At 33.8% G+C, this 27,748-nt stretch overlaps 1 protein-coding gene, 1 long non-coding RNA gene and 1 pseudogene across 8 annotated transcripts in view; 2 read left to right on the forward strand and 1 right to left on the reverse strand.

Moving 5' to 3' along the window:
• The window catches only part of Kif2a (kinesin family member 2A), a 60,113-nt gene that overhangs the window by 12,856 nt on the left and 19,509 nt on the right, over positions 1-27,748 (reverse strand). For 2 of the 7 annotated variants that reach the window (XM_078016018.1, XM_078016026.1), the window contains exons 2-16: positions 19,755-19,849; positions 18,627-18,746; positions 16,261-16,315; positions 14,068-14,133; positions 13,338-13,438; positions 11,508-11,603; positions 9,940-9,994; positions 8,988-9,150; positions 6,134-6,224; positions 5,935-5,998; positions 5,297-5,388; positions 2,645-2,787; positions 1,928-2,132; positions 834-944; positions 238-305 (exon numbers count right to left, since the gene is read on the reverse strand). In XM_078016018.1, the coding sequence (XP_077872144.1) occupies positions 238-305; positions 834-944; positions 1,928-2,132; positions 2,645-2,787; positions 5,297-5,388; positions 5,935-5,998; positions 6,134-6,224; positions 8,988-9,150; positions 9,940-9,994; positions 11,508-11,603; positions 13,338-13,438; positions 14,068-14,133; positions 16,261-16,315; positions 18,627-18,746; positions 19,755-19,849 (1,525 nt within the window). Of the gene's footprint in view, positions 1-237; positions 306-833; positions 945-1,927; positions 2,133-2,644; positions 2,788-5,296; positions 5,389-5,934; positions 5,999-6,133; positions 6,225-8,987; positions 9,151-9,939; positions 9,995-11,507; positions 11,604-13,337; positions 13,457-14,010; positions 14,134-16,260; positions 16,316-18,626; positions 18,747-19,754; positions 19,850-27,748 lie in introns of all 7 variants that reach the window. The other 5 variants (XM_078016008.1, XM_078016022.1, XM_078016002.1 and 2 more) reach the window with 3 other exon arrangements.
• Positions 15,608-18,352, forward strand: LOC144365160 (uncharacterized). Its single transcript, XR_013423400.1, has 2 exons — positions 15,608-15,704; positions 16,368-18,352. It is a non-coding gene; the product is annotated as an uncharacterized LOC144365160 (long non-coding RNA).
• LOC101976225 (heme oxygenase 1 pseudogene) lies at positions 24,086-27,591 on the forward strand (annotated as a pseudogene).

Consider the following 27,748-nt stretch of genomic DNA (forward strand, 5'->3'; position numbering starts at 1 on the left):
GGCCTTATGCAACTCAGGGAGACCCTGTCTTAAAAAACAAAAAGGGATGGGGATATAATTCAGTGGTAAAGTACCCCTGGCTTAAATAAATCCTCAGTACCAAAAAAATATAATGAAAGAATAAATCTATAAAATATTTTTAGGAACAATGTACTATAATCTGCCCTACAACAAGATATTATATACTGGCCTATTTTAGAATTAGATCAAATTTCGTAATAGAGAACCATCTCATACCTATTTGCATATCTTAATGTATTAAGAGTATTTTCACAGGATGCCATTCCTGGAGATATCGTGGCAATCTACAGGGGGTGGGGGGAGGAAAGGCGAAGATAAAATGTCATAAATAATCCAGACAATAATACTAAAAAATAGCTCATTTAGGTCTAATCTTAAGTGGGTATTTAAAAATTTTACTTGCTATCTTATACCCATAATCATATAATGATACAATTAAAATATAAGCAGCTCTCTGAAACACCATGAAATGATCAAACTCCAGCAGAAAATGAAGGCAAACACAGGGAACAATACCAAGTAACTACTCCCTCCTACTTCTTCTAACAGCATCTTGCCAGAGGATAAACCCTGGTGCTGTCACACAGGATAACCAAAACCTAATAACAAATTATACATTCATGATATATATTGAGATAATTCAGATGTTGGAAATAACATAATGCTTTCTATCAGACTGGCAGGGACACATCTTAAATATCAACTGTATCTAGGATTCAAATGATTGTAACTAATGTACATTAAAATTTTCCATAGATATTGTATAGTTATTCTTTTAGGATTAAAATGAAATATAACAAAAATAAACTTACCATGCAGGTACGAGAGTTTTCACCTATGAATGAATCTCTTAACACCTGAGTGAGTTTACTTGCTCGGAAAGGAGTATGAGGTTTGTTTCTACCTAAGGCTCTGATGCACTCCTGAAATTTAAGAAAGCAAGACTCACAGATTAGACTTTCTTAAAAAAGAGTGATTAAGTAACATATTTTAAGGTCTTTTATGATGAGTCTAACATTTAAGGTCTGATGAGCTCTGAAAATTCTAACAGTGTCACAGCATTGTAAAAGTGTTCCCATGAACGCTAATTCAAGAAAAAGATCAAAAACAAGCAAACAAACAAAAAAAAAAAGAACTCACAAACTCTGGGGGTGTAGCTCAGTGGTAGAGCACTTGCCTAGCATATATGAAGCACTGGGTTCAATTCTCAGTACCACATATAAATAAGTAAAGGTCTATTGATAACTAAATTTTTTTTAAAAACTCACAAAATCTACTTTATTATCCTTTCAAAAAATACTTCTGGAAACAATGGCTAATGTTTAAATGTGGCAGGCAACAGGATAACTGTAAAATGTTAAAATTTCAAAGTGGCATTACATAAGAAAAAACTACAGAATATTTTACTATAAATCTTTCTAACCTTTGCTTTTCTAATGAAGGAAAAGATAATATATACCTGGCCAGACTTTCTGAAAACCATTCCACTTTTTTTTTTTTCTGAGAAAGTTTTTTCTTAGTTCAATTGTATGGTTCCTTACCCTACCCAAGAAAATATATCTGATAAAGAAGGCTTTTTAGAATCTATCTGGGCAGCCTCAGAATTGAATTGGTGTGCCAACCCATATACCATTTTATCCCACCAGTTTGAAAATGTGTTTTTATTGGAAAAAGTAAGTACTATTATTTGGCAACTGAGTAAACAAAATTAAAAAGTAGGGCTGGGGGCTGTAGCTCAGTGGCAGACAACTTGCCTAGCATGTGTGAGGCCTGGGGTTCTATCCTCAGCATCACATGAAAATAAACAAGCAAAATAAAGGCTTGCTTGCTGTCCATCTACAACTACAACAATAATAGTAATAATAACAGATAATAGACATTTCATAATTAAATATATTTAATTTACCTTGAGTGCTAAAAGGCTTTTATTAATTTCAGCACCTTCAAGCCTAGTTTGCCTGTCTGCACTGGAAGTATCAGCTCCTCTTTCATTTCCAGCCAAATCGATGAGAGAAAACTTGCCATGTAGTTTTCCTTTTCTTCGAAGTATAATCTGAAACACTGCATGGCTCCGAGATGAATGTGCATTTGCAGATGTTTGACCAGATGTTCTATAATGTGATTAAGGACATGTTGATACATTAAAATTTTAATTTACATATTAACATGACATCTTCATTTTATTTTTTTTATTTATTTTCTTTTTATTGTTGGTTGTTCAAAATATTACATAGTTCTTGATATATCATATTTCACATTTTGATTCAAGTGGGTTATGAACTCCCATTTTACCCCGTATACAGCTTGCAGAATCACATCAGTTACACTTCCATTGATTTACATATTGATATACTCATGTGGAAAGGCAGCAGAATACGACATCTTCATTTTAAAAAAGCAACAACAAAAATCTATTTAGCCAGTTTTTACAATTTAAATACAGAAGAGATACCAGATTGTTACAACTTTACCTAGCTTTTCCTAACTGTAGTATGATATCAATATAATAGATGTCAAAGAACAAGAAATTTTATTCCCAAGGTGCAATGGAGAACTCCTTAGTTTGTGTTTGTGTAACAATTACCTAAAATTGAAGTTTCCCTTTCTTAATTAATATATTTACCTGCAACTGTTGCCTATATCAATGAGTTTCAGTACATCTTCAACACATTTAACCTCCCGTTCCTGTAGGCCCACCACTTGAACTTGCTGTTTTCCATCTTCTAGAACTCTTAATTTTGTTTTCCTATTTAGCAAGTCAAATACCTATGAAAAATCACATCCATTTTAGAAAACTACCTTTAAAATAAACAGAAGCAGTTCTATAACAATGGGTCATTCAGAGCCTAAAAATTATTTTAGAGAGGAAAAGTAATAATTATATTAGAATAATAAAGCTCAACATATTAAGGGATTCAATGACATTTTAAAAACCTCAAGACAAAGTCTAACATTCAAAATCTATATAAAAAGTTTGTGACAATAGCTCTAAAGCAACATGAATGTGCTCAGTGACACTGAATTGAAAATGTTATTTCAATTTTAAAACGTTTTTTGAATTTATTCTAATTTATTATACATGACAGCAGAATGCATTTCAATTCATGGTATACATAAAGAGCACCATTTATCATGTCTATGATTATTCACAAATAGTCACACCATTCGTGTCTTCATACATGTACTTAGCGTTATGATGTCCTTCTTGTTCCATCACCTTTCCTACGCCCATGGCCCCTCCCTTCCCCTTCCTCTCCCCTTTGCCCTATCTAAAGTTCCTCCATTCCTCTCATGCTCCCCACCATCCCTATTATGGATCCACATCCACATATCAGAGAAAACATTCGACATTTGTTTTTTCGGGATTGGCTTACTTCACTTAGCATGATATTCTCCAACTCCATCCATTTATCTGTAAATGCCGTGATTTTTTTCTCTTTTAATTCTGAGTAATATTCCACAATGTGTGTGTGGGTATACACACACACACACACACACAAACACACACACACACACACACACACACACACACAACATTTTCTTTATCCATTCATCTACTGAAGGGCATCTAGGTTGGTTCCACTATTTAGCTATTGTGAATTGTGCTGTTATAAACATTGATGTGGCTGTGTCCCTATAGTATGCTGTTTTTAAGTCCTTTGGGTATAAACCAGGAGTGATAGCTGGGTCAAATGGTGATTACATTCCAATAAGTTTTTCAAGGAATCTCCATACCGTTTTCCACATTCGATGCACCAATTTGCAGTAACACCAGCAACATATGAGTGTGCCTTTTTTCCCACTTCCTCATCAACACTTATTGTTGTTTGTATTCTTGATAGTTGCCATTCTGACTGGAGTGAGATGAAATCTAGAGTAGTTTTGATTTGTATTTCTCTAACTACTAGAGATGAACATTTCTTCATATATTTGTTGACTGACTGTATATCATCTTCTGAGAAGTGTCTGTTCAGTTCCTTGGCCCATTTATTGATAGGATTATTTATTTTTTGGACAATTAGGTTTTCAAATTCTTTGTAAATCCTGGAAATTAGTGCTCTATCTAATGTGTGTGTAGTAAAGATGTTTTCCCATTCTATGGGCTCTCTATTCACCTCACTGATTGTTTGGGCCCACTTTTTTGTTCTATATGGTGCAGGGACTCTGGTTTAATTCCCAGATCTTTGATTCACTTTTGAGTTTTGTGGATAGTGAGACAGGGGCTTAATTTCATTTTGCTGCATGTGGATTTCTAATTTTCCCAGCACCATTTGTTGAAGAAGCTATCTTTTCTCCAATGTATGTTTTTGGAGCTTTTGTCTAGTATGACATAACTGTATTTATGTGAGTTTGTCTCTGTGTCCTCTATTCTGTTCCACTGGTCTAACAAGACTACTTTTGTGCCAATACTATGCTATTTTTGTTACTAATGCTCTGTAGTATACTTTAAGGTCTGGTATAATGATGCCACCTGCTTCACTCTTCTTTTAAGGGCTGCTTTGGATATTCTGGGTCTCTTATTTTTCCAGATGAACTTCATGATTGCCTTTTCTATTTCTATGAGAAATGGCACTGTGTCGTTGGGATTTTGATTTGGAATTACATTAAAACTGTATAGTGCTTTTGGTAGGATGGTCATTTTTACAATATTAATTCTGCCTATCCAAAAACAAGGGAGATCTTTCCATCTTCTAAGGTCTGTAGTTTCTTTAGCAATCTGTAGTTTTCATTGTAGAGGTCTTTCACCTCTTTCGTTGATTCCCAAGTATTTTATTTTTTTGAGGCTATTGTAAATGGGGTAGTTTTCCTAATTTCTCTTTCAGAGGATTCATCACTGATGTACCGAAAGAAATGCCTTTGATTTATGGGTGTTGATTTTATATCCTGCTACTTTTTGCTGAATTCATTTATTAGTTCTAGAAATTTTCTGGTGTAATTTTTTGGGTCTTCCATGTATAGAATCATGTTGTCAGCAAACAATGCTAGTTTTGAGTTCTTCTTTTCCTATCCATATTCCCTTTAATTTCTACCATTTGTCTAATTCCTCTGACAAGAGTTTCAAGAACTATGTTAAGTAGAAGTGATAAAAGAGGGCATCCTTGTCATGTTCTAGTTTTTAGAGGGAATGCTTTCAATTTTCCTCCATTTAGAATGATGTTGGTCTGGGCCTTAGCATAGATAGCTTTTACAATGTTGAGATATGCTCCTATTATCCCCAGTTTTTCCAGTGTTTTGAACAAAAATCATAAAAATTTTAAAAAGAGTTCCAACATACCTTTCCACTATAAATTTCAAAAAAGGTTGCATATACTTGAAGTTCTAGTTTCTTATAGTTTGGCTTCTTTAGCATTAAAAAGACATCTCGAGCTGTGAAGAATTTCATGTACAGAAAATTGTTAAGAAGTGGCAAATATTTTTAAAATGCAATTTAAATGTTCTATCTGTAAAGGAGTCAGATAGATAATCTTTACCTAGGATGATAATAGCATCAATACTAAAAACGAAAATTAAAGCAAATATTAATGTGACAAAAAAGTACTTTTAACAGAAGTGACTCTCCTTCACATTCTATAAGGCAATGCTACTACTTATTATTATAAATTACCTAAAATTATATATAGGTTGTCAAAATAAGGTCATTCTTATAACCATACCAAATAGAAGCTTTTTATAATGCAGCCATTCAACAATTTACACTAATCTCCTACAATGTGCCAGATTATACCAACAAAAATGTAATCGGTATTTTTGTCACCAAAAGTTTAATCTTATAGATCTTTTCGATCTGACAACCCACTGGCATAATGTCCATTAAGCATAGTATTAAAGTTGCTATTTTAAAACTTTCTTTCAAAGCCACTTGAATAATATCCAAGGAGAATGTTACAAATTACATATGAAAAGGACACTTACCTGCTAATGCATAAATTCCTTTAGAACAATCTTGGTTCTTTCCTGAAAAGTCACCACCCATAGTCTTTATTTTGAAAAGAAAATAAATAATAATAGACATTATTCAGGAATATATCTTAAGAATTTGATTATAGAATTAAGTTATAAGGAAAAGAAACTATAGTATCATGCTGCGATAAAATTTTAATGAATTACTTACATGAGTTTTTCCACTTCCAGTCTGCCCATAAGCAAAGCATGTAGCCATTCCCCTTTCAAATATAGTTTCTACTAGTGGTCTAGCAGTAAACCTTAAAAATAAAATGCATCAGTCAGAATATGTGACAAATACTTAAGCAAATACATAAAAGTAATATCAAATAACAAAGTTTATGGCAAGATTTTTTTAAAATCTCTATTAAAAAATTTAAAGAACCATGTTAAGAATTTCTCAATTTTTTTTTTTTTTTTTTGTACCAAGGATTGAACTCAGAGGCACTCAACCACTGAGCCATATTCCTAGCCCTTTTCTGTATTTTATTTAAAGACAGAGTTAACTAAGGTGCTTAGGGTCTCACTAATTTGTTGAGGCTGGCTTTGAATTTATAATCCTTTTGCCTCAGCTTCCTGAGCCACTGGGATTACAGATATGTGCCACTGCACCTAGCTTAAAAGTTTTTAAGGTGTAATTTCATAATAAACATTGGTGGGAATAATAAGACACATATAATAAAAATAAAAATAATCAATTACAATTTTAAAACAGAATAAGAGTGGTAATCTCAACAGAGAAGGGTCAATGGGGGGAAAAACTGTATAAACATTATTTTTAGACCTTCTAAGTAAGTAGAAAAACAATTATTACCTTGACTCTGGGCAAATAATTTATACTTGGGGAAAAAATATAAAAAAAACTTACAGGGGCTGGGGTTGTGGCTCAGTGGTAGACCACTTGCCTGGCATGTGTGAGGTACTGGGTTTGATCCCCAGCTCCACATAAAAAAATACTAAATAAAGGTATTATGTCCATTTACAACTAAAAAATATATATATTTTAAAAAGAAAACTTACTTATAGGACACTGAGTTCTGAGCTGATAGTTTTGATTCAGGACAAGAATACCAAAATATATGGCTTAGACTGCTTCTCAAACATATTGGTAAAATCCACTGTTAAAATAAAAAGGGGTAACTGGGGATGTAACTCAGTTAAAAGCATTACCTAGCATGTGTGAGGTTCTGTGTTTGAACCTTACCACCACAAAAATTAAATAACATAAATATAAAATAAAACAATATAATGGTGAAGGATAAATAATTCCTCACTGAACATAAAATGTATGTTAGAAAATAAATCTACAAATGGAACACTTTGGATAGCTCTGCTTAAAATTTTCAAGGCCAAATTGGAAAAGGTACAAAACAAAAAGAAAAGGAAAAACCTCTGGTCAAAAAGAACTAGAAATAAACCTGAAGAGTGATCAGATCAAAATTTTTAAAAAATTATGTGTGTATATATATGTGTGTATATATATATATATACACACACACACACATATATATATACACATACATATATTTATAAAATATGTATGTATATGTATAATTTCTCAATCCATAAAAATATGAAAGAGAGAGGATAAATACTGGTAATGTTAAGAAGTGTAAAATGCAATGTCAAATACAAACTGTTTATTAAATCTATCATATACAGAAACATGTTTATAATAATTACTTAAAAACTATTATAAAAGTCAAACTGCTTGGGTTGGGGTTGTGGCTCAGTGGTAGAACACTTGCTTAGCACATGAGAGGCACCAGGTTTGATCTGCAGCATCACATAAAAATAAAAATAAAGGTATGTGTCTATCTACAACTAAAATAAATAAATAAATTTTTAAAAGTCCAACAGGCTTAAATTTTATGAGGCAGGGGTAGGAAAGTAAATGAGGATAGAATTGTATTTGCAGAAAGCTAAAAAAAAATTGCTATTATAATTCTCTATTTAAATATATTCTTCCCAATATATCTAGCATTAATATGTTCTTTAATTTTGTTCATTTTACAAATGAACTCCCAGTTTACTGGCTTAAGATCAATGAAGTTGGTCTTAACTATATTTCATATGTAGTAATACTTTCAATTTTTAAGACTCTTGTTAATTCTTCTGCTTTCTAAGCATCTGTATAAAATAAAGGACAAAAAAAAACATGGTACGTTCAAGCAACTGCAAAGCAGTTTTACATAGAATAAAATAACAATGCTGCTAAAACTAATGTTAGTTTCTAGAAATGAAACTTTGCAAACTGAAAACGATCTACATTTGACAAGAATGTGGGATATTCATGTATATAACTTTGAATTGTCTATAAGCTGAATACATAAACGTAATAAACGCATATTAAAACCATATACCCCAAAAAAACTACCCACAAGCTTAAAGATGAAAATATTAAGCAATCGTTAAATAGTAGATATAGAATGTTTTTAACTTAAGTGGCAGTAAATGCTAAATACTTTTAAACAAATGATGATTAATGTATAACAACAGGTATTTCAAATTTATTCCTAGTGCAGCGATTAAAATGTAAAGTTCTCTTCATACTACATTCCATTACTTAAAGATTATAACAATGCTTTCCAGAAATTTCTTCTCCATGTATGGGGTTGGGGGTGGGGTGTGGGGGGGTGTGTAATAAGCAATTGGCAAAGAAAAGTATATTTGGGGGAAGCATTAAAGAGAACAAGCATTAGTACTCTCAGAATTTGGGAGAATTTTTTAATATTTACTGTTTAGTTTTAAGTGGACACAACATCTTTATTTTACATTTATATGGTGCTGAATATTGAACTCAGTGCCTCGCGCATGCTAAGCGAGCACTCTACCACTGAGCCACAACCACAACCCCAACCCCAATATTACAGAGTTTTTTACATTGTCTTTATTTACACTCAGAATGAAAAAGCACATTACAGCCCTATAGAGCTACATCCAATGCAATTTAAGTTTCAGGGAAGTAGTGAACACACGCACGGTATAGGAACAAGATTCTGATTTAAAACAAATTCACCTACCTGTAAACCATTTCATTAGGAGCTGAGTCATCAAAGGCATAATCAAAACGAAATGTTTGGTTTTCTAGGTACCTTGTTAAATCTACTTTTTGTTTAGGTTCATGTACCATCACAACATCTTTACTGGGGATTGTGATTACATCAAGATCTTTCATTTGAGTTTCTAAAAAAATAAGTGAAAATCATTGCCCATTAATTCTCATAGCATTTAAATTAAGGTACCTAAGTAGCAAGATTTTGGGGGGGTGGGGATGGGAAAGGGGTAGTACTGGGGGGATTGAATACAGGGGGTAGTCTACCACTGAGTTATATTCCCAACCCTTTTTATTGTATTTCAGACAGAGTCTCACCATGTTTCCCAGGCTTGACCACAAACTTGTGATCCTCCTCACTCAAACTTCCTCAACCAGCTTAAGTAGTAAGAATTTAGATAAAAGTAGTAAAAACTGTAAAAATTTAGAAAATACCCCCTAAAAAAATTCAGTAACTCAAATAAGTCAAGACTATTTCAACAACAGTTTAAAACAAGATTTCTGTAAACCAAGAATCAGAAATGGCTTTTTTTTTGGGGGGGGGCAGTATCTGGGATTGAACCCAGAGGCTCAATCCTCAGGTTTTCTTTATTATTTTATTTTTGAGACAGGGTTTTATTAAGTTGCTTAGGGCCTCACTAAATTGCTGACACTGGTCTTGAACTTGTGATCCTACTGTCTTAGCCTCCTGTTTCACATAGATTTTAAGTGTGCACCATCACCACCATGCCTGGCCCAGCTGGCAATGATTTATAGAAGTGACAGACCAACAGGTGTAGTCATAGAAATCTGCATAATAGTTAACATACAAATGAAATTATTTACATTGAACTTTTTCAAACCAATTTGATTTGTACTATTATTAAGATACATTGCAAATAAGGCAAATTCAACTTTATAGGGTTCATTAAGCACCATACCTTTTTTATTGAGTGGTCGTTTTCTTACACAAACACATATTCTATGTTCATCAATCTAGGAATAAAAAGTCTTATTTAAGTGATTATCAGTGGTATATAAAATGCCAGAAAGTCAATGTAATCTTCTCCATCAGTTTTATAAATACGTAAGCAGCATAAGTAAGTTCAAAAAATAAATTAGCTTTGCTTAAATTTAAATTTTAATACTTATCAGGCACAATTATTTCTAAAGTTCTAAGTGTAATGGAAACTTGCTCATTTTCTTTTTGGTAAACCATTACTATAAGTTAAAAAATTTTTTTTTTTAAAAATATTTGAGGGGGGTACTGGGGATTGAACCCAGGGATACTCTACCCTGAGTTACATTCCTTGACCTTTCATTTTTTATTTTTTTAGTAAGGTTTTTTTAGTTGTACATGAATACCTTTATTTTATGTATTTATTTTTATGTGGTACTGAGAATTGAACCTAGGGCCTCACATGTGCAAGACAAGTGAGCTACAACCCCAGCCCTACGTAAAAAAATTTGTAGAGGGTTCTAATGTTCTTAGCGTTAAGTTTATGTCAAGAAGGTGCCTTATTCACTTCAAGATAAATTGTATACAACTAAAGTAAAAATTTTATTCTATCAACTAGCATATTTCCAGGATGATAAGGAAAGTTGTTCGCAAAGATCACTATAGAAAAAAAATGGATTCTCAAAAGATTACCAAGCAAAATTTGAATAATTTCATAAATATGACAACTATTTTGCACAAATTTTATTTTCATAAAACTTATGTTCTCATAAGATGAAGCAGGGATTGAAAGCCATTTACTACCATCAGCCCATTTCAGAAAGTTGGTCAATTTCTTGTGAAACATGAGCTCAAGATGCAGGAGGTAAAAGACATGGAGGACTAGCAAGGACTGAAATATATGGGATACAAATGTTGTGACAATTTTATGAAATCTTATATAATACATAAACCTAACACATTCTATATATGCTAGGTCAGATGGATTATTTTTCATGTTACACATAAAATTATTTTCTGTGCAACAAATTATCACTCCTCAACAGGAAACAAGCAGTAAGACTACAGAAAAATTTTCAGCACTGGAGTTTTGGTCCACTGCAACTCCTCAACAACCATCATTTACTGTTAAAAGCCAGAATAATATTTATTTTCAAATAACAAATTAAATAATAATAAAAATGGAATGATAGTGAAATCTACAGTCCAAGTCAAAGACAAAATAAGCTTATAACTGAAACCAAATTACGAGATGATTAGAAGGAAACTGGTTCTTATGTCATTATCTTAGCTATTGTTCTGCCCTTCCAAAGGCATGCTTTTCTTTGAAAAGGGTCATCTCTATGGGCAGCACCTCTAGGATTTAAAACTATGGAAGATGTACAGAAAAGTAGATGATTTCTTGATTTTCCTCTTAAAATATGGGAAATGAGCCCCCAAAAGGAAAAAACATTTAGCTAAATACAATAGGAATTTAGTAAGTATCAAAACACGTTTTTTAGTGATAGCATAAACACTCCCTCAGCAATAGTTTAAAACAAAGAATCTTACAGGATCTGCTGTTGTTAGTGGTCTATAATCCAAACTTCCTCTAAAGTCTCTGATCATACACATAATTTCATAATTTGGATTTGTAGCATCAACATCCTATTAGAAGACAAAGCATTTGCCATTTATTATAATTATAATAATGCTATATTTGTTACATTTATATTACATGGTTTGAAAATTCAATTAAGTATCATTTGTCATAACTAAGACCCAACCTGAACTGAAAATGTGGTCTATGATAGTTCAGAGTTCATGTTTATTATGTTCAGATCACTTTGATAGCAAATACAATTCCATTAGTAAACATGTATCCTTTTAACTCCAAAGAATCATTCTTAAAACCACCTTTAACTATATACCAAAAATCATCTGTTATATACTTAATCCTAGAAATTGGAGAAGAGAAATAGCACTCATTAAAAACAATGACAAAACTCTAAAGTTGAAATATTAGGAAAATTCATTCTTAAATTCAAATTCTTCTTCTAAGCAATTCAAATTCTTCTGTGTGATTCATCTAGTGTTTCAGCAAAGTGGAATGTGAATTCATTTAGATTCATGTCCTATATTTATTGACTCTCTAAAAGTAATTTTTAAAAAACTCTAACATATTATAAAATAGATAAAAAGCAATGACATAGAACTTAAAAAAGAATCAAAAGCCAAGATAATTTTTTTAAAAATGTTTTAACTTTAAATCATCAAATGCTAATTGCAGTTTACCTATTTGCTTCAAAATTGCAAAACTTCAGATTGTTACAAATAGCATGCCAAACCATGAAATAAATGACTGAATATTCTAAGTAAGATTTTTTTTCATACATCATATTCAGAATTGCTTTGAATGTAAATTTCAGAACTATTATTGAAACTCACTTTCATTTGACCTGACAGGAAATAATACCAACTATATGAACTCAAAAACAGAATGTGATGTTAAAAATAAAGCAAACAGAGAGATATATATGTAAGTATTATGAAGTATACACAGAAAACACTTGGTGGCATCTATGCTAAGTATCAGTAAATATCTGTTTTGTGTATTATTTATTTCAAAATCCAACTAGACATTCTCAGGTAACTTTCAGGTGTAAGCTGATTTATTCAGGTTGAATATTACACTGGGTCCACAATTTCACATGAATTGGCAACCTAATACCATTTGAAAATACTACTAAATAAACAACCTGATGTCTTACTATAGGAAACAAGTTCTTAGACCATAATAGATATTTTAAAAAGCATAACAGAGGAGTTATAGGTTTAACAACAAAATTTCTAACACAAAGACCTTATAAAGGGATAAAAGACCATTGCTATTAAAAAGTTTTACTATCATTTGAAGGAAGAAAAGAACACAAGGTAGAGATTCATTCTTAATATTTAGTATAAACTGAAACACAAAATTTACCCCATTTCACTATGCCACATAGAACTTAATCATGGAAAACCAATAATGGAAATTTATAGTACAATCATGTACGTTCCTGGGTTGTTTTTCCAAATGTAGTTTTAGATCTTTTTAAAATTAAAAGACAATTAGTCATAAACATAACATACACATTAGAATTCTGTAACATAATAGTGTATTATTGAAAAAGAACAAACTTTGAAGCCAACACATACTCACTAAACCATGTAAAAAGTACATGCAATAAAAATCTGCTATGGCAATTTGTTATCACAAAAGCTTATTTCATTCCTCAATATCAATTTAAGGAATTTTCTAAATACTTAAAATGAATAGCTCTATTATTTTTCACAAGTTAATCATATTCACTGATATAGTTTAATCTTTGGTTGGAAACAAAATATATTTCTGTTACAAACCTGAGCTCTTTTTTCTCTGAGTTCTTGCTGTTGCAATCTCCTTTTTTCTCGTTTTTCTTGTAGTTTTTCCACTTCTTTCACACAATTAGATTTTCTACGTGCTGAAAGAAAAAGGTGAGCTGCAGAAATATAGTTTTCTTTTTAGAATACTGTACTTACAGAAAATTATGAATAATTTCATCACATATACAAAAAAAAATAAATACATATGACAAGGCATGCAATGCCAATTACACCTATGTGAACTTTTCTTATGAGCTGCTTTAACAAAGCTAGGAACAGGACAATATACAAAACAGAATCAAGAAAAATGACTCAAACATATTGATACATGTCATCTCTTGGTTTAAAAATCACAGATCTTTCAAATGAAAGTACTAAGAAGCCTAATACTTTTTCCTATAATGCCTTGACAAATTATTATTGACCAGAATTTTAAATTCAAAGTAACTGAAGAAATTTATGTCACACAAAATTTTTTCTCTAAAATATACATTTAAAAATGCCATTAACAGACTTAAAGTGGCAAAAATAAAAAATATTCTAGAGTAGTAAAATGAAATCTGCAATAAAACTCAGAGGTAGACTTTACCATTTGGGAACTTATAAGAATGACCAAGAGAGAAAACATGTATGCCAAAAATGACTGAATCCTTGATACTGATTTACATACAAGGAGGTCCAAATTCCTTTTTTGCAGCTTGAACTGGAGATATATCTGAAACACTACCATTCTGTTGTGCAGAGGAAGACTGTTCAGGAAGTTGACTAGGCCGTGCACGTGCAGAACCAACCACTGTAAGTCAAAGAAATTTTAAATTCAGATCAAAAATCAGTAAAAGCTAACTTTGGTAAAACAGACACAAATAAAACCAAAAACAAACAAAAAATCCCTGATTCTTAAATGTTGCATTTAGCAAATTACTGAAGTTTTCTATTTCTGTATAAGCAATATAAAATAATGAATTATGTTCAATAAACTGACACTGCTTTTAAAAAATTCAAATTAATATGTGCAGAGAAGCTTCCATCAATGTAGTTTTAGTTATAAAACTCAATCTGTAAAATCTGCATAAAAAATAAAGGCAAATTTGATTTTTTAATAGTAGTTTTAAAATTATGTGAGAACCCCTCCATGTCAAGATTTCAGACCACAAAGGAACTTCTCTTAAATGTGTACAAAATATAAATTTTAAAAGCTTTGTTTTGAAAAATTGATCTTACTTAGATACAAAGAAAGCAAAACTTAAGTCCTTCTAGACCTCTTTATATTACAAATCCCATTCTTTGTTCCTTAAATACATAAATCTTAAGAGAATTTCCCCCACTCTAGATCTAGTTATTAAATTGGAAAAAGAAACATGAAATTAAATATAAATAGCACACTACAAAGAAATATAAGGCTGGGGTTTTGGCTCAGTGGTAGAGCGCTCGCCTCCCATGTTGAGAGGCCCTGAATTGGATCCTCAGCATCCAAATAAAATAGAGATATTTTGTTCAGTTACAACTAAAAAATATATATATTTAAAAAAAGGCAACCTAACACCTACAATACTGATAAATTAATAAAGTACAATATTACCAAAAAAAAAAAAGAAAGAAAGAAATATAAACTTTCACAAGACTCAAAGGACAATGTTTAAAAGAATGACTTTCCCCTCCTACCTCTCTTCTGATAACTCTGGCCCATCCTGCCCCATATACAGGGACAATCAGAAATACTAAATTTAAACTGCTGAACAGTAGAAAATAAATTAATTATGCTTTACATTTCCTGGCTGAAAGCATATGAAAGACTGGAATTTAACTACAATTTATGCCTGTTCAGATTTTTCTTCTGCTAACTCCCATCATACTTTTTGGAAGCTTCCTGGCCAGGAAATTAACCAACCTTTTTTTAAAACCTTTTTTGTAGTTTTAGACGGACAGCATGTCTTTATTTTTAAATTTTTATTTATTATTTAATTTATTTAAAAATAGATTAAGGGGCTGGGGATGTGGCTCAAGTGGTAGCGCGCTCGCCTGGCATGCGTGCGGCCCAGGTTCGATCCTCAGCACCACATACCAACAAAGATGTGTGTCTGCCGAGAACTAAAAAATAAATATTAAAAAAAAAAATAGATTAAAATTTATTTTTTATGTGGTGCTAAGGATCGAACCCAGTGCCTCACAGGTGCTAGGCATGTGCTCTGCCACTGAGCTACAGGCCCAGCCCTAAGGTAAACTTTTTTTTTTTAGAGAGAGAGAATTTTTTAATATTTATTTCCCAGTTTTCAGCAGACACAACATCCTTGTTTGTAAGTGGTGCTGAGGATCGAACCCGGACCACACGCACGCCAGGCTTGAGCCACATCCCCAGACCCTAAGGTAAACATTTCAATCATCACAATCAGCTGACTCCTTCCTTCCCCATTCCTTCTTTCTCAAATTTGCAAAATTATTACTATTTTTAAATGTTTTTAAGTCGTTGATGGACTTTTTATTTATTTATTCATACGCAGTGCTGAGAACCAAACCAGTGTCTCCCACATGCTAAGCAAGCACTCTACTAGCCCAAATTTTCAAATTTACTGAGCTGACTAAAAAAATTACACATTTCATGGGGTTTATATTCATTACATATTTTAAATCTTTTTTAAAAATATTATTGACATTGTTATGTAAGAAAATCAGGAAAAATTTAAAAATTTAAAAAATTAAGACACATATGGCCTGAGAATGGAGCTCTGTGGTAGAGTGTTTGCCTAGTATGTGTGAGACCCTGGATTCGATCCCAGCACCAAGAAAACAGAAGGCAGGGGAGAAGCAGGGGGATATAAACTTTAAGTAAACAATATCAAGGTAATATTTATTTTTTATTTACCTTGTCAAATCCTTACTGAATGGTCAATGGGTAAGATTAAGAGACAAAGTTTTACTTTACCTCTATTATCTCTTGGAGGAGGGTCATTCTTAATAGATGCCACAGTTCTTCGATTCTATAGGGGAAAAAAAAGATGTTCATTGTATTTTTTTCTCTTCACTTCTCAGATACAGATCATGATCTCAGCTTCTTGAATGGATCAAAGTATGCAGACAAACAGTAATGTTAAACTAAATGGAGAAAAACTAAAATGAATTCCTATGATTATCAATATTCAAGTTCTTGCGTACAGAATATTCCCCTCCACCATCACCCCCCAAATTATTAGGGAATTAACATGACCAAGGCACTGCTCTTAGGACTTTATATATGTATTAATTCATTTGATTTTATACAACCCTATGAAGTCACTATTATTGCTCTTCCCATTTTACAGACAGGGAAACTGAAGTAAAGAGAGGTTAAGTAACATTGTTATAATGTTATCCTGCCAAAACTTCATGGAGATTGAGTCTCTCTTTTCCTAAATACTTTTTATTTTTTTAGTTGTAGATGGACACAGTACCTTTATTTTATTTATTTATGTGGTGCTGAGGATCAAACCCAGTGCCTCATGCATGCAAGGCAAGCACTCTACCACTGAACTATAGCCCCAACCCTCCTAAATAATTGAGACAGAAGTGTTTCAGATTTCTTCATGTTTTGGAATATCTACTTATACATGAAGAGATACCTTGGTGACCAATTCTAAACACCAAATTCATGTGTATTTCATATACACTGTATATACAATAGACATAGATGTTAGTTTATACTATGTTTTTGGTGCAACTGCATGTTGACTGTGACTCATCACCCAAGGTCAGGAATAAAATTTTCCACTTGTAACATCATGTTGTTTCTCATAAAGTCTCGGATATCTGAGCATTTTGGATTTGGGAATCAGTAAGTTTAATTTTGGTTATCAGGATAATTAATAAAATACTAGTTCTAGACACTTAGCACCCTTTGTTAAAATTAAATACTGAAATACTATGAAATATGTTTTGTTGTTTATCATAAAAAGGTTTTCTTAGGAGATTTGAAGACTTGGATACTGCATAGATTAGGGCAACAAACTTTTGATTCTATTATTTATTTACTACAGACCTCATTTAATTCATTTCAAAAGTATCAAATAATACAGCTGTACTCAGTCCTGGCTGCATATTCAGATGAGATGGATACTATCTGAAGGGCAATAATGCTAGTTAAGACCTCCTTTTAAATAACACTGAATCTCTGGGAGTGAGGCCCAGACAGTATCTTTAACAATTATCCAGGTGAGGGGTTGGGGATAGAACTAAGTTGGTAGAGTGCTTGCCTTGTATGCACAAGGCCATGAGTTCAAATCCCCAGCACCACCAAAAAAAAAAAAATCCAGATGACTCTAATGGTAAACAAACGTTCCTAATGATATAGCAAGAAAGATAAACCTGAAGATCCTTCAAGATTTTGAAGCTAAATATGAAAAACAGTCCACTTACAAGTGAAAACTACTGACCTCTAAACAGCAACTTTCAATATGCTTAAGTTATATGAACTGAAAAATATGACATGTTTATATGCAGAGTTTACAAAACAGAACGCTTTGTTTCCATTATTGTCTCTATCATAATATATTTAGATATTTATGTATATCCTCCCTCTAAAATATTGAGTTCCTATAGGCTGAAAGCCACGTCACATTCATCTTTGTATTCTGTCCAGCACAGTACCTGCACAATATGGGGGGAAGGGGAAGTGTCAATGAATGCTTTTTAAAAATTAAGTGCAAAGAATTGCAGATTCAGTAACATTTACAGGACTAAGTGATTTTTAAGATGCTGAATTTTCATACCAAGTGTTAATGGTAATGGGTTGAGAGAATGGAAGAAGAATTATTTTTTGAAACACTAAAAGTAATGTACTTTTAGCTTTTATAAAAAGATAAATGCTAGGAAGAATATACCATGGTTTTAAAGTTTATCTTCATAGATGATACACAAGTAGTTTAAACAGTTCCTATCATTTCTCATCTTTCTTTAATAAACATAAATAGCAGAATTATAACTTCATAAGACTATTAGGGTAGGTATTCATTATTCATAATAAAGTTATTTTTATTTACAAATGGTTCTAACTTCGATGTTTTTTGAAGCTATAAGTCTCAGAAAAAATCCTAATTAGGCAAGGAATTCCTTTGATCTTATCTAATGATTATCATAATTTCAAATTAGACAAATTCAATCCATGAAAGTGTGTGTTTTCCATCAATGTGGATGGAAAGAACTTTTTTTTAAAAAAGTCAATCAATACTTTTAAAATATACACAGCCTTCCAATTTTAAACCTGAAGACATGCACAAATACATATATTATTCCCTGTTATAAATTTTCATCACTAACCTTCACAATTTTGTTTACTTTGGCTGAAGATGTTGAAGGTGGAGGTATTTCTGGACTGGGTTCAATTTCTTCATCAGGTACAAGGTCAGGGTTAAGTGAAAAGATGCTCTCCAGATCAATCTGTTTAAAACACACACATGTACATTTTGAGAAGGTATTTTGACAATTAAACTTTTTTTCAAATGAATTTATACACAGTAAATAAATGATTTCAACCTAATGAGCAGCAGTACCTTGCAAACAAAATTGTTTTTAAAAATCTCAAAAAGCATACTCTATTTTTATTTAAATATTCTATTATATTTTCATAATTTATTTAATATGTACTGATGGCCACTTAGGTTATGTGTAATTTTTTAACACCACCATGCATATGATCTTATACTTGCCACATCCCCAGCCCTTACTATTTTTGAGATAAGGTCTCACTAAGTTGCTAAGGCTGGCCTCCAACTTGTAATTCTCCTGCCTCAGCCTCTCAAGTGTCTGGGATTACAGGTGTGCACCACCACACCTGCTGCATATATGCTCTTGATTATATGAATTGCTAGTAGCACGGTGACAAACAGAACCACAAAATTAGCTTCTAGCAACTTTCAAATTTTGTGAGCTGGGTTAAAATAATACACTTCCATCTAATAATTAACAGGACATGTGTAATCATAATAAGATATGTAAGGAAAGCCTACGTTTTCTTTGAGTGAAAAATTTTAATCATGCCAAAGTTTTTAAGAAATGATAAAAATACATGTATCATATAAAAATAATATACTTTTCTGTTTTTATACTCCGAATTTTTTTTTTGTGTGTGTGGTATTGGGAGTTGAACCCAGTGGCAGTTTGCCACTGAGCTACATACATCCCAGTCCTTATGATCCTCCTCCTGCCTCAGCTTCCAGAGTTTTGGGGATTATAGGCATGTGCTACAATGTCTTGCTATATTAAGAATCTTTCTCTTTGGTAATTGTAGATGGACAGCATGCCTTTATTTTGTTTATTTTTTTTAATGCAGTGCTAAGGATCAAACTCAGTGCCTCATACATGCTAAGCAAGCTCTCTGCCACCCCAGCCCTACATTAAGAATCTTGACAGCAGGACAAGAAATAAAATTTAACCCAGTGATCATACCTCTTTGCCTTTTGTGTCACCATTTTCTATCCATTCAACAGTTACACTTTCATTATCTTCATTTAAAGATGTTACCATTGCTTGGTGTATTCGGCCTAAGTAGGAATAAAACATACATTTTTAAAGCAATGAATGATGGCATTCCTAAATGTTGTCAAATTATAATGTGCAATTTTACATACACACACACACACACACACACACACACACAACCACACACAGGATGCTATCTTTCTTATAAAGGAGTTTCATAAACTCTTAGGATTAGGGATAAGCTTTGTCCACAAGATCATAAAATCAATCTGTTACTTGCTAAATCCAGGAACTAGCAAGACTAAATGAGAACAAACCTTTATTTTCAGTATTCCTGCTAAATAGTTATATAGTGACACTGAATGCTTAGAATTTCATTCTGTTAAACAGTTTTAATCATTAGAAAGTTTCCTTACTATGTGTCAAAAGTAACTTGGACACAATGCACCAACTTTTAATACTATACTAATAAAGATACGTTTTCTTAAAAAAACACATCATATACTATGCCAACACTGTATAAGAAATGTCACTGTAATTATTTTTAAATATAGAAAGAGAATCTAAGTCAAAAAAAGGCTGGGAAATAGCTATCTAAAATGTCCTCTTCTATACGTTGCCTCTCCAAATCTATCCTCCTCCTTACTTTACCTAGGCCAGCCTTTCCATATATTGAAACAGGATATTATAAATGCACTCAACTTGTTTTCCCCCAACTTAACAGACTGTGTGCATCTTACCTATTAATAACTATACAGCTAAATAATTATCTTAAATTATAACACAATATTCTATTTATCACAATTTATTTAATATGCACTGATAGTCACTTGGGTTATAGGCAATTTTTTACTATTACAGACACTGCTATGAATATGACAATATATCTGTCATGGCACATTTGTCAATTATCTCCTTAAGACAAATTCCTAGAATCAGATCAATAAGTTTCTCATGTATGTATGCACATTTATACACACATATATATGTATTATTTCATTTTACCCATCCCACTTGATTATTAGTTAAGAAAAGAAACTCCTATATTTCTGTATCATCTATATTACCTAATAAAATGCTGATCACATGGAATTTTCTCATGTATTTTGTAATGAAACCCTTAGGGCCTCTAGAATTTACCTTAAAATAATTTATATCTCTTTAAATATCTAAAACAAAACAGATAAGAAATGATTTTATTATATTAACGATGTATTAAACAATCTTTCAAGATAATGTTGGCATCATAAAAATCTGATTAAGTATAATGTATGAAATTTCTGTCAATCACTACCTTTTTCTATATGGGTTCATATAAAAATCTAGAGAATAAATAATCTTGTAACAATTCAAATATTAAGGATGTAACCACAATTTAGTCACTAGTGCTGCTTTTCTTTTTAACTAAAATTTAGTGGTTATCTTTTCATGATTATATATATGTGGGTGTGTACCCACACACACATAACACTATATATATGTGTATGTGTGTATGTATATACACACACACACACCGAGACCTATTAATATGAACATCTGCCTAGCATTATATAAAACTAATCTATTGGAATTTAACTTTCTTTACTAAGTTAAATATTTCCAAATCACCTTCATTTACATTTTAACAGTAAGACCCATTCCTCTATATATTCAGTGCTGAGGATTATTAATCTTAAAATGTTTACTAATATGATTAGGAAATCTCATTTCTTGGTGCAAGATACCTATGTCTTTTTCTTGTACTACTATGATTTCTCCCAACTAGTCTACCTGTTTCCAAATATTCTGTCCTTCAATCTGTTCTCCACACATCAACCCAACATTCCTGGCTAAAAATTTATCCAGATTATATTATTCCTTTGCTCAAAACTTTCTAATAGTTCCCCATCTCAGAGTAAAACAACTGACGTTTTTCCAATGGCTTTTTAATGATCTATAGAAAAGCCCAACATAACCTGACACCTCAAAAGCTGTGACCTCATTCATCTCTTGCTAGAGTTAAGTCTCCCTTTGAACACCACCTTGAGGAAGAACTTAAAAGTGAAAAGCAAGTGAGTAAATGGTGCCACTTACTGAAATAAGTAGACAGTACAAGAAGCAAAAGTATTAGGGGTGGAGGGAAATGATAAACTATAAAAACGGTGGGAGCAATCAAAAGGAAGAAGCTTACAAAGAAAAATTTTAAAATCCTTAATACAATTTGATTTGGAGAAAGAAATTAGGTAAATAACCAATAGTGGTATGTGTCAGTTGTATCCTCTGGGAAAGAGATACTGAGCAAATACAAAAAGAGGAAGAAAAAAATTGGTCATGGAAGACTTTCAGCCGATGATGCAGATCTCAAACCCATGAAAGTAAAGGTAATATAAAGCGGGACTGAGTAGAAAAAGCCTCAGACCTAGATGTAGATCCACCAAAATCTTGGGAGCCCTGCAGCAAAGACTTCCCACTATGAGACCTGAACTGGACTTGAATTGGCATGCCAAGATCTGTTGCTGGGTAGAGGCTTCCCAGGCCTCAGCCCAAAAGATAAAGGATTCTAAAGCTACTAATAAGTGCATGCTATCAGTTACTTATTCTCTCTGGAACTAAAGAAGTTCTTTAGAACTTTGAGAGATGTCCAAGCAGTGCACCTACACAGTTGCAACAGGACATGAGTAAGAAAGAAAATGAGCTTAACTGGTAGTGGAAATTAAAAGCAGATCCAGAGAGCCCTAAAAAGCCATGCTGGGGCAAACCTCATCACTATCATAATCTAGGAGGAGCTACCACTGCTGTATCAAGCCCCACATTCACCATTTCCACAATATGAATAGTGGAGAACATTAGTGGAAACAAGATTATTGCAACGTAAGTACTAGGAAAAGTGAAAGGGTTTAATATAATGGTTTCATCACAAAAAGAAAGTAAGTTCCTGAGCCCAAGAAAGAAGTATTTGAATACCGGACTACTCTAAAGCAGGAAATGGAGAGATTAGAGTGGTGGTTGTTGAAGGAAAAAAAGTATGAAGATGGGCAACAGAATTACCACAATACTAAGAATGGAGTAAAATGTGCACATTCTGAAAAGCAGGTCCAATAATAAATTTCCCACTGTTGAGAATCTATCACAGTATTCCAACCTTCATAAGAAGAAAAAATTTGGTGTATTAAACTGTGAGGAAAAAAGCAGACTATTAGAGCAAAATATGTGTTAAGGCTATCGATCACAATTCCAAAGACTTTAACCTCCAAAGACAACACAGAATGATTAAAAACAAGAGGATAAAGAAAACCAAGGAGAAAGCACCTAAGCATTCACAGTTTCATTGACATCACAAGCTAGGCAAGTGCTCCACCATTTCAACTGTCAAAGCAGACGCCCAGAAAGTGTTAAACCACAAGTTAAAAGAGTCAAAAAGAATCTGATCTATCAGCTAAGACTCAACTCTGTAGGCTGCAGAGGGAAGAAGTAAAAATATGTTGCCTCATCCAGTTTACTTATCCATAAGAACAAATAAATACAAAACTCCAGTAAGAAGAAATGAATAAAATGGCTGGAGCCAACTGGAGTCTTAAGTCTTGCTTTTCTTTTTTCTTTTTTTTTTTTAAGTTTTGAATTTTTTTTTCTTAATATCTTTATTTGTTTTTATGTGGTGTAGAGGATCAAACCCAGTGCCTCACGCATGCTAGGCAAGTGCTCTGCCACTGAGCCACAACCCTGGTCCAAGTCTTGCTTTTAGACAGGTGATCAGAAAACTAGAAATATCTGTACTATTCATGTAACAAGGGGCTTTAATTTTTACTAAAGGTCTCCAAAAAAAAAAATGTTTAAAAACAACTCAACTGGGATGGGTTGTAACCTAGCACATGTGAGGCACTGGGTTCTATCCTCAGCACCACATGAAAATAAATAAAATGAAGATATTGTGTCCACCTACAACTAAAAATATTTTTTTTAAATAAACATTATAAACGTTTCTCTTGGGCTGCAGTTGTGGCATGTGCAAGGGCCTGGGTTCAATCCTCAGCACCACATAAAAATAAAGGTATTGTATCCAATTATAACTAAAAAAAAATTAAAATAAACATTTGTCAATATGACCAAAGGTTTTTAATTGTTTTATAGATGGTTTCAATTGAGATACAAGTACTTTTTAATTGTAATTAAAAAATGTATAATTTGTTTTTTCAAAAGTTAAATGCTAGCATCTACTAGCAAAATATTAAATAGTAAAAAACAAACTTAAAGATATTTTAAAGGAAAATATATCATGATGTAGTGACAACATATAAGCATACAAAAAGTATGGAGTCAGGATGACTGGGACAATGATAGTACTAGAGGTAAGATGAGATATACAAAGTCTCAACTGTTAATAGCAGTCATGTTCCAGTGTTAGTAAGACTACTACAGATATAAAACTCAGAAATAAATCAGGATTGGAAACATCTTTCCCTAGGATCTAGGACAATTTTCCTGTGTGGTCTTCCCAATACTATCCCTTTCTCTGGAACATTTGAGCAAATTCCTATATTCTATCTTTACTTTCTAATTTACTTTATTATGAATTATATCATATACACTTCCACATTAAAAAATACAAGACAGCAAACATCTGTGCTTCCAACACCAGTCAGATTAAGAAAACACCAGTCAGATTAAGAAACAATAGTTCTATGTTGTTGCTCCCTGCACTTCCCTGGTCTTTTTAGATGGGATCTTGTTATATTGCCCAGACTAGCCTGGAACCCTTGGACTCAAAGCAATCCTCTGCCTCCGTCTCCTGAGTTAACTGTAACTATAGATGCATGCCACAACACCCAGCGAAAAACCTCACATTTCCTTCTCCTAAACTGAATCTCCCTCTCTTCTTTTTCTCCCGATATTTGAGATAATCATATTCTGGCTTTTTTTTTTAATTTAAATTTTACCACTTATCTAAAACAGTTAAACTATATCTAAATAGTATATAAATTGATTAACAATCCTTTAAGACTTGTTTTTTTTTTTCTATTTTTCTGAGATTTCTATTGTATATGTAGTATTTATGGTAAACTCTTCTGCACTGCTACAGCCTATTTCATTGCACAAATATGCCAAGGCTTATTTCTCAGAGGGGCTTCTGACTCATTACTCTCAGCATCTCAGCTATGGCTCAAGTGTCCCTAGGTACAACTTGGGCCACCACTCTAGAGGACACAGGCCACAAGCCTTGATGGTATCTATATGACAATAATTCTATAGATATGCAGAATGCAAGCACTATGATGGAAGCATTCACCTAGATTTCAAAGGATGTATCAAAAGGCATGAGAATCCAGCTAGAGACATCCCACAGGGAAGGAGCTACTAAAGAGAGTCTCTTAGAGCTGTGGGAATGGGAAAGTTGCCAGGACATCAGATCAGTAGAGCAACCAACAGCATGCAACACCTGGAAAGCTGCAGGCACCAGTACACAATTCCAATCTGAGAGAAGCCATGTGGGTTGAACCCAGTAAAACCAGGAAGATAAGGATTTCTGAGACCCTGAGGCCCAACCCCTGCTCCAGTGTGTCCAGGAAACAGCATATGGAGTAAAAGATTATTGTGAAGCTTCAATCTTTAAGGTCTATCCTGCTGGTTTTAGACTTGCTTGGGGCAGGTTACTCCTTTCTTCTTGCCTATATCTCCCTGTTGTAATGAGAATTTTTACCCTATGACTGTTCCATCATTCTGTTTGGAAATAGATAACTTGTTTTGATTTTACATATACAGGGCTGAAAGAAGTGACTCTGGGACCACTGAAACTGAATGGTGATAGTTTGTATGTGAGAAGGGCCATTATTTTGAGGGGCCAGGGTTGAATGCTATAAGGGAATATGGTTTGTTCCCAAAGAAACTCATGTTGAGGCTTAATTCCTCAAAGCAGAGCATGCAGAAGTGGGGCCTAATGGGAGGTGCTCAGGTCATGGAGGTGGGACCCTCATAAATAGGTTTTTGGAGAGTAATCTTTTGGAGAGTTAGTTCTCACTCTCAGGAGTTACCACTACAACAGGTAGCTATGAAGCAATACTTCAGTTTTCCTCAGCTCTCCTGCATCTACTTGCCCTTGATTTTCCATCATGCATTCTGAAGTAGCATGAGACCCTCACCAGAAGTTGTCCAATCTGGGCCTTTTAGAATCCAGAAACAGAAATATAAGCTAAATAAACTTTTTTTCTGTATAAGCTACCCAAACTTAGGTATTCTGGTATAGCAACAGACAACAGACTAAAGACAATGCTTTAATCATACTCAGTGAAAACTATTTTTTGACATGGTGTGCTTATCCTAAATGTATTTCCACAATCTCTTATACCTATTTAGCCCCTTGTTTTGCCTAGTGCTGAATGAATCCCAAAATATATTTTTTTAAATGTTGCAGGAAACACTGAAATGGGAAAACAGGCAATTATATAATGGAAGATTTTACTGTATATACATCTAATTTGATCTTATTTTTTGCTAGCTGAGCAAACATAACAGCATTTTACTTATATGTAGGTGACAGACAGTATCAGCAACATTTCTGAAATTGGCTAGATAGTTTGGGTTGATGTCTAATACACTCCAATTTTTCCCCCACTTAAAATAAAGGCAGACTACCGCTGCCTGGTCCTCTGCCTATACCAGAGCCACCCGCGCCAGCTGCCAGCCCCTGCCATTGAGCACCAGCCCCTGCCGTTGAGCACCAGCCCCTGCCATTGAGGGCCAGCAGAGCAACAGCTTGCCCCGGGATCTGTGCAAGGCCTTGAAGGAGGCCACCAAGGAGGTGCACACCCAGGCAGAGAATGCCGAGTTCATGAGGAACTTCCAGAAGGGCCAGGTGACCAGAAAGGGCTCCAAGCTGGTGATGGTGTCCCTGTACCACATCTACTTGGCCCTGGAGGAGCAGATCAGCACAACACGGACAACCCCGTCTTCGCCCCCCTCTACTTCCCCGAGGAACTGCACCACAGGGCCACACTGGAGCAGGACATGGCCTTCTGGTACAGGCCATGCTGGCAGCAGGCCGTCCCCTACACAGCAGCTACGTGGGTCAGGTAGGCTCCAGCAGGTAGAGCGCAGGGAGCCGGAGATGCTGGTGGCCCACGCCTATACCCACTATCTGGGCAACTTGTCCAGGGGCCAGGTCCTCAAGAGGATCACACATAAGGCCCTGGACCTGCCCAGCTCCAGAGAGGGCCTGGCCTTCTTCACCTTCCCCAAGGTCGCCAGTGCCACCAAGTTCAAGCAGCTCTACCACTCACTCATGAACACTCTGGAGATGACCCCTGAGGTCAGGCAGAGGGTTATCAAAGAGGCCAAGACTGCATTCCTGCTCAACATTAAGCTGTTTGAGGAGTTGCAGGAGCTGCCGACCCAGGACCCCGAAGACCAGCGCCCCTCACAGACAGCAGGCCTTCGCCACCGTGCCAGCAGCCAGGTGAGGGCGTTCTGGGCTCCCACTGAAAGGGAGGAAGTGCCAGAGTCCTGCCCTAGCAGGGTCCAGGAAGTCCTGAAGGATGAGTGGCGTGGGCAAAAAGGATGAGACAGGAGTTGTTCCATTGGAGCAATCTACAGAGAGAGCTCTAATGCATCTTTCTCTGGGTCATCTTTTATTGTAATTTTTCTCATCATTATGGATTCAGAATACGTCATTGATTATACAATTTCCAAACCTTGCAAAGACGTGACACTTCCTTAACCATCATTAGGCATATAGAAAAAATGTAACATCAATTTACATTTTTCCAGGATGTGACCTTTAGTTATCAATTATTATGGGTATAGAATTATTAATAAAATGCATCACTAATTTACATTTTCAGATTTTCCCAAGATGCATTATTTTTCCCAAGATATGCTATTTTCTTATTAACTAATGCCACACTATGTAACCAGACTCTAAGAATCCTATCATCAACCTTTAAGTTTAAAGGTACACCTGCACTTTATTTCTAATCTAAAATTCCCATCTA

The sequence above is a fragment of the Ictidomys tridecemlineatus genome, chromosome 1 (assembly GCF_052094955.1).
Source record: "Ictidomys tridecemlineatus isolate mIctTri1 chromosome 1, mIctTri1.hap1, whole genome shotgun sequence".
In the NCBI taxonomy this organism is placed as follows: domain Eukaryota; kingdom Metazoa; phylum Chordata; class Mammalia; order Rodentia; family Sciuridae; genus Ictidomys; species Ictidomys tridecemlineatus.